The sequence below is a fragment of the Penaeus vannamei genome, chromosome 27, assembly GCF_042767895.1.
Source record: "Penaeus vannamei isolate JL-2024 chromosome 27, ASM4276789v1, whole genome shotgun sequence".
NCBI lineage: Eukaryota > Metazoa > Arthropoda > Malacostraca > Decapoda > Penaeidae > Penaeus > Penaeus vannamei.
In genome coordinates this window covers 23,897,089-23,904,588 of record NC_091575.1, presented here as the reverse complement: position 1 = coordinate 23,904,588, position 7,500 = coordinate 23,897,089, and the positions used below count along the sequence as shown (strand labels likewise).

Sequence of the window (7,500 nt, the reverse complement as noted above, 5' to 3'; positions counted from 1 at the left end):
TAACCCCTGGCATAATGAAGTAACTAATCATGTGACAAGTTGATGGACTGTCAAATTACTTACAGGTGACAAGAAATTCCCAACAACGCCTCCTCCTGGCAAGAAATACCAAACTGGCCTCTTGAATCCCCTGCAGCCATCATTAGGTCGTTCCACATCACACGAGTCACAGCTTGCGCCAAGGGCTGAGGGTCATGAACAGCAGTCTTCAGCACTTCTCAGGTAGTTAAGGAAACTAAGTCATGCTCTTTGCTTGTGTATCGTCATGAAGTTTTGTTCACTGTTAGAAGATAGCTTAGATATGTTTCATAGTGATTGTGGTGCTGTAGACTATTTTGTCAAATGCTGTTTGTTAATCTTATATCTCAAGTATTCCTTCAAAACGGTGATACCAGGGGGTCAGTGCTGATTATTAGTGGATTTATATAAAGTACTGATTGCATGATTTAGAAACTGCAGATATGTGCATGTATTGTAGTTAAATTGATGCCAGACCTATGATTAGTTTTTATGCCACAGTGCAGTGTATTTTTATTGTCGTGTATTGATATGAGTATCTTTTAGGTAATTTTTTACAATACCTTCAGAATAATATTCATTATTATTTTTTTTTTATATAATGTAGGTATGTATATGCAAAAATACACACACAAAATATTATATATTTTATTATATTATATTGTGTACATTACATTATATAGATTATATACTTATATTATATTTATCATATAACATTAATTTAATCAAGATATAGACAGTTATTTGGATAATTACAACTAATTAGTTGATAGTGAAGCAGCAAGAAGTGATTACAATAAGGTTTGTATTACCATGCATTCAGCTTTTACTGCAGCAAATTGCAATATTCATGCAATTAAACCGTATTATATTGCATATTGGTAGCCACATCATATATATCTTTTAGTGATATTAATGGTATTGCATTTTTTATATAATCTACTGTACCTGTGAAAAACTTATTAATAGCATAGGTCATTATAGACAAATTTTGCGAATGGTATGTCCATACATGCTGTGTTCACTGTAAATTTAGTTTATTGATTGTATTTACACATAAGTGGATCCACAAGTGCTTAGTCACCAAGGAGTCAAGTACTAAATCTTAGCCTTTTCATTTGCTTATCCTATTCCATGATTTTTGGAAATGATATTATTTGTTTTTTATTGCTATTAGAATTGTTAATGATTTTATGATATTCATAATGTCAGTAATAATAGTCACAGTATCAATACTGATAGTATTAGCAAAAAAGATCCTGAAAGCTCAAGGGAAGGGGAAACCAGGTGAGGTTTCATAGAGCTATTAATGACTCCTTGGTAGCTGAGCCCTTTCCATTTATGTGTAAAGTCAATGCAGAAAACAAAACTACAGTGGACATTACCTGTTCTTGGCAGGAATGGGTTAATACCCCCTCCCCCCTCCCTTCAGACTATTCAATACTGCTACAAGTTAAAAGGCCAGAATGCATAAAACTTAATCAGCATTATTATTTTGATTTTTTATTGATTTAGATATAGGAAACAAGAATATAGTAATAATTTTTGAAATGCAAATCATTTATGTTTTCGTTATCAACTGTTTGAAGAAAAGGAAAATCCCAAAATGGAGAAAGGATCACATATGTAGATTTGTGTACTTTGGATCTTTGGTCTTCTAATCATAGGCTTGGTCATCATGAACTTAATGTAGGATGTGACTTGTTTTTTTTTCATATGTTTTTGTTTAAATAGAGCTATTGCATGCTTTTATATTGCTTCCAAGGCAAACTATGAGTGCCTTTGCTGGAAGCTACAATAAGATCTAATGCATTCAAGTGTCTGAAGATCACTGCAGATTTTTGTCAGTGCATGTTTTGAAACTTTTTTTTTTTCTTTTCTTTTCTTTTTTTTTCTTGTGACTTCAGAAAGTATATGCATTTGGTCTTTTTCAATAGATAAGAGAAGCTATATTTCAAATGTTCTTAAGTAGCTTAGTTTTTTTTTTTGCCTTGTCTTTGTTATGCTGAATGCTGTCGCCACGTGCCTGCTCCCTCGTATGATACGATGCGGCTCTGCGTGCGTTTGTGCAACACTCGTGTCTTCAACATCAACAACAATCATCCAACACCTGGGGAATGTCCAAATGGATTCCATTTTTCACTTTTGTTTTGATAAAAAAAAAAAAAAATGATTATGATCATGACTTATTGTTTTTTACAATTATATGTTACTGAACTGTGTTTGATTTATTTTGGTTTGATTTATATTGCATTATGTTGATCTTGTGAACTGAATGACATCTGTGAATCTGCATTTATGTGTATACCATGCTTATATAAAATGATTTTGATAATCAGAAAACTTAATCACTTCTGGTTGGGTGGCAGCTTGGAGCAACTTGTGACTCGAAGGACACGCCTTCACTCAGAGTCTGAGGCTTCAGCAGACAACTCTGGCAAGAGGGTGGATGGGAGCCGGACCAGAACGGATGTGCGGGACCTAAAGACACCTCAGAACTCTCCAGCACCTTCGACTCTTGCCAGCCCCATCAAGTCACCTCACTACCCAGATCCTGCCAAAGATGACAGTCATATAATGAAATGTAGGTTTATAAACATGGGCATTCTTTAGGGACTAATAATGCGATCATTTGATGCATATTCACCTTACAGAAAAGTAAATACTGTAAATACGTAAATGTAAAAGTAGGAGAGTAAGTATAAGAAAGCCCCTTATTTGATAAACCATTATTTTTTAAAAGAATCCTCATTTATTATCAGTGTTGGAATTTTTCGAAAGATGTATTATTTGATAAATATATTTTGATCAAATTGAAATTATTTTGTGGCCAGTAGATTGTTAAAGTTTTACAGGTATGCTTTATGTTTGTATCTTTTGCTTTATATCCTGTGGTACTGTAAAAGGCATTGAGTTCTGTTTAGCTTAATGGAAAAACTTTTAGTTTGTGCCCAATTAGGTCTAACCTAAGGGGCAGTCCTAGTTTTTTATGATTTTTTTTTTTTCTTTTCTTTCTTTTATCAAATTTGAAGCCTTTTCACCTTTTAGGACATGTATTAGGATATTGTATATTACATTTGGGTATCAAATACTGTTACAAACATAATTTTCTGAAATTTGATAATCTTTGAATTGGTGTGTCGGAAAAGTAAAATTGCAAGCTTTATTTTGACTGATATTGCCCCTCTCCTCTCAAAATTAGTTTTGCCATGTAACTGTAACCTTAGTATTTATTTATAGCTTTGTCTCTCTATCATATGATCATTATCTTTTCCTAAATAATAATTTTTTCTTGGATTTCAGCTACTCTTTCAGTACCAAAGTCTCCACGCACCCCTACTCTAGCTGGTTCAATGGGTCACAATGTGCAGCATCGCTTCATAAAGACGATCAAGTCTGCCACTTGTGGTTACTGTCATCACAAGTTTGCTATTTTAGGAGGTAAGCGTTACTAAAACTATTGATGAGTGAAGTATTACTTGGTTTATATAATTACTAAGAATGATTAGGACATAGAACAATGCATATTAATTTGAACTTGTTATCAACAGGTCTGAAATGCAAGGAGTGCAGCTACAAATGTCATCGTGAATGTGAGCCAAAAGTGCCACCTTCCTGTGGATTGCCACAAGAGTTGCTCATATTATTTGCTGATGTAAGCAAGTATTCCCTTCAAAAAAAAATTGTTGCCGAATTTATTATTGTGGATGAAGTATATGTACTTTAAAGTATACATACTTAGGAAGTTGTTGATGTATATTTTGGCCCAACAGACTTGGAAGAAGGTTGGTATGGATGGAAGTGGTGGGCTGCACAGAGGAGGCACTCCTGGAGTCTCTCCTTCTCACCATCATCCAAATGATGTCTTCTCTCCTCTACGGGTCGGCCAGATGTCCAACTCTCAGCCGTCCATTAGCATACCATCCTTCCAGGTTGGTTAACTAAGTTGGCGTACTATGAAGTATATCAGTGACCTCCTTATCTTTGTTGTAATATTCTCATCATCATCCAAATGACGTGAAAATTCTAAAACCTTACTAAGTCTTGAACTTAAGTAATGGAATGTGCTGTTGCCTCTCCCTCACATATTCCTTCTCCCTCTCCATCTTCTTTCCCCAATCTCTCTCTCCTTTTCCCTCTTCCTCCCCTTTTTCTTGTTCTCACCTTTTCCCTCTCCTTTCCCTTTTTTTTCTTTTCCTTCTCTTCCCTTGTCCTCTCTCTTTCTTTTTCCCTCTTCCTCCCCTTTTCCCTCTCCCTCCCCTTTTCCCTCTCTCTCTCCTTGCTCCACTCCTCTTATTACCTCACCTTCTCCTTTTCCCTCCCTCCCTTCCCCTCTGCCTGTCTTCTCCCACTGCCTTTTCTACTCCCTCAGCCACACACTCACCCTCGCCCTCCCCATCTCCCCATTTCTGTCTCCCCCTTCCTCCCCCCCTTTCTAGATGAACATTTAACAGTGATTGAGTGTAACCAGTTTCATTGTCTTGCAGGACCCCAATTCCAGTTCGAACACATCCAGCTGCAACTCCTCAACCCCCTCCAGCCCAGCCCTCATCATTTCTGCCTCTCCTGCAAGGCATGATGCATTCCATTTTCCAAGTAAGTATGGCTTCTTTGATTATGATAATAATAAAAAAATATATATAAATTATTTTTATGCCAAATAAAGTATTAGATATTGATGTTCGTAATGACCAAGTTTGAGGACTGACCTTAACTTAATAACCTGTGTTCCCTCAGCCACTCGAGGATTCCATTTCCCAGGTTAGTCATCTTGTTACCTGAGGAATTTGTAAGTCTCATTCACAAAGTAGAGTAAATGTATCATGAAGCACAGCTTTGGCTTATAATGTATGCTGAATGAAGTGTAAGTTGTTGTAGTTAGTCAGATTAACACCTTGCCAAAGGTAAAATTGTCAGAGTTAGAGTCATAGCTTTAAAGGAGTTGCTGTTGCTTCTGCTATTTATATTTTGTTGTATTTTAGAAAGAAATGATTTTATATGTTGGTCATAGTATAGATTAAAGTTGGTTTTACTAATGCTGAAATGTTGTGATATAATGATGATTGGTATAAATAAATTGTTTAGATGATTTGAAAGTAATTTGTATAAGAAGAATTGTATGTAGTTCTGTTAGTAGTATAGATTCTTTTTTATCACAGGCAAAGCAAGGGGTAAGTTTGCATCTACAATTTTTGTTTGAATAGTGCAGCACTTAATCCACATTAATTACTAGATTATTTGGTGCAGTGTGGACTTCTAATTTAAAGTAAATTACAGAAGTGGTGTTTACAGTCATGTGATAATCAGCTATTAAGATTCTAATTTGAAAGGTTTACCACTAATTGTAGGTATAAGGCACACTAGAGAATAAATTCATGAAAAAATATGGCACTTTAAAAAGATTCAGAGTCACATATAGTTACCTATAAACAGATAAGTTAGGTGGTAGACATATGTTTTAACATACAAGCATAAAACTTGGAAATGTTAAACAATTTTGCTTATGAAATTTGTGAAAATCAGTCAAGTAATATACTAAACCAGATTTTTACAGTGTAGTTAGTTACATATTTTTTGTCTTTTTAAGTTATAAATAAATGATGTTTGGGATTACATTTATGTATTACCAGAGGTGAATGAGGACTGTGGGGACATTCCCCTGGATATGCGGCTTATTTCACCCCGACCCCCTACCAAGGCCTCTATATCAGCTTCCTCCACCCAAAGTGATGTGATAGACTCAAGACAGTCTCATGATTCTGACCGCACTGTGTCACAAACCTCAGGGTATGTGCCTTTTATTACTGAAATGGAATTGAATTAAAAATGATCTGCTGTGATATGTTAGTTACTCTTAATTGGCTTCCTTTGTAGTTTTTGAGTCTTGTAATGAGATGGAAATAAAAGATTTATCAAATCCTCTTTCTAGAAGTAATAACATTGACTTTCTCAATAGGTCTGGCAGTACTGGCACTGATGATTCTGAGCGCACAATAGCAGGTCGTGTAGATTCGCAAGATTCCACAGTATCTGATGGAGAAAATGCTGATCCGCGATGTACTCGTCAGAACAGTGTCAGTAGTGTGTCCCAGTCTCTCCGAGAATGGGATATTCCCTATGATGATCTTGATAGAGGAGAAGTCATTGGACGAGGAAGATTTGGCATCGTATATTCAGGAAATTGGCATGGACAAGTGGCTATAAAAGAGTTGCGAATGGACTATGTCAATGATGAGAAAACTCTTGAAGCATTTAAGGCAGAGGTGAAGGATGAAAAAGAATTTAGTTATTTGATATTGTAATATAGTTTCATCATTGCATTTTTAATAGCAGGATTGTTTTAATTTACAAAGAGAAAAGAAAAAAGTCAATCCAATATTAGGCAATACTAGACATACATGTGTTTAATGGGAACATATTCTCTACCACTCAACAGGTGAGCACTTTCCGCAAGACCCGGCACGAGAATTTGGTCCTGTTCATGGGTGCATGTATGAAGCCCCCAAGACTGGCCATAGTGACAAGCCTATGCAAGGGCATGACACTCTACAAACACATTCATGTACTGAAAGACAAATTCAATATGTCACGCACCATCTTGATTGCTCAGCAAATTTCACAGGTAATTTCCTTAACAATCAGTATCTTGTTAGATATGGTTGTTGTTTGTCAGGGTTTGTTTTAAGAATCACAGCAGTCATGTCAACGGAAACACAGCAGAGGAAGCATGTAGCAGGAATTACTTGCAGGGTACTATATACACAAAACAGAGCAGGATAAATACAAGCAGTAGACAGAGTATCCAAGGGAGCAGGTGAGGTTATGGGGAAAAGAAAGTACACAAGTATAAGGTCATGGGATAACTACTGAATTTTTGGCCAATTCCCCTTTTGAACGTGCTGTTGGTGTGATGGTGCGACACATTTGTTCCTCATGTGTGGTGGCCAGCTGCAGGTGATCTAAGCCTGCCGCACAGTTGAACTGATGCCACCACCTAGGCTCAAGGGAACGTTGGTGAAGGACCAAAGCAATCTTGCAGGTGTAATAGTGTTATTGATGTTCTTGTGCTTTAGTACTATTTAGTAGGTTAGCTGCTCTTTTGTATCATTTTGCTAAAGCTAGACATGATTGAATTTCACACTGGTGATACTATATCTCTCATAACACAAGGTATTTAAAACTTAAAAAAAAACAATTGTGCCAGGGGAATATATTTTTTTCTATATGATTTTGAAATCTAATTCCTGTTACAATTACACTAAATTCATATATTAACCCATTGCTCCCATGACCTTGACGTGGGCTTGCTTTTCTAAGGCAGCCATCTGGTGATTTGAGTCTTTGTTTGCCATGCATCCCTGTTCTTAATGTCTTTTTTTTTATATAAATGCATGATAAAATCAAAAATTTCAGTCAGCTTTGGAAAGCTGTATCTCTGCATGAGGATGTGCAGTTTAATGTGCCTTGAAAGGCTTAATTGAA

At 36.1% G+C, this 7,500-nt stretch overlaps 1 protein-coding gene across 8 annotated transcripts in view; it reads left to right on the top strand.

Moving 5' to 3' along the window:
• Positions 1-7,500, top strand: part of LOC113827311 (kinase suppressor of Ras 2-like) — a 29,228-nt gene that overhangs the window by 13,475 nt on the left and 8,253 nt on the right. For 3 of the 8 annotated variants that reach the window (XR_011399675.1, XR_011399674.1, XM_070141020.1), the window contains exons 5-15: positions 66-222; positions 2,358-2,602; positions 3,322-3,459; positions 3,570-3,673; positions 3,792-3,950; positions 4,506-4,614; positions 4,756-4,779; positions 5,178-5,189; positions 5,649-5,805; positions 5,975-6,281; positions 6,455-6,640. Coding sequence is in view for 6 of the 8 variants with exons in the window: in XM_070141020.1 (XP_069997121.1) it covers positions 66-222; positions 2,358-2,602; positions 3,322-3,459; positions 3,570-3,673; positions 3,792-3,950; positions 4,506-4,614; positions 4,756-4,779; positions 5,178-5,189; positions 5,649-5,805; positions 5,975-6,281; positions 6,455-6,640 (1,598 nt within the window). In the remaining 2 variants the exon portion in view is untranslated. The remainder of the gene's footprint in view (positions 1-65; positions 223-2,357; positions 2,603-3,321; positions 3,460-3,569; positions 3,674-3,791; positions 3,951-4,505; positions 4,615-4,755; positions 4,780-5,177; positions 5,190-5,648; positions 5,806-5,974; positions 6,282-6,454; positions 6,641-7,500) is intronic. The other 5 variants (XM_070141022.1, XM_070141024.1, XM_070141021.1 and 2 more) reach the window with 5 other exon arrangements.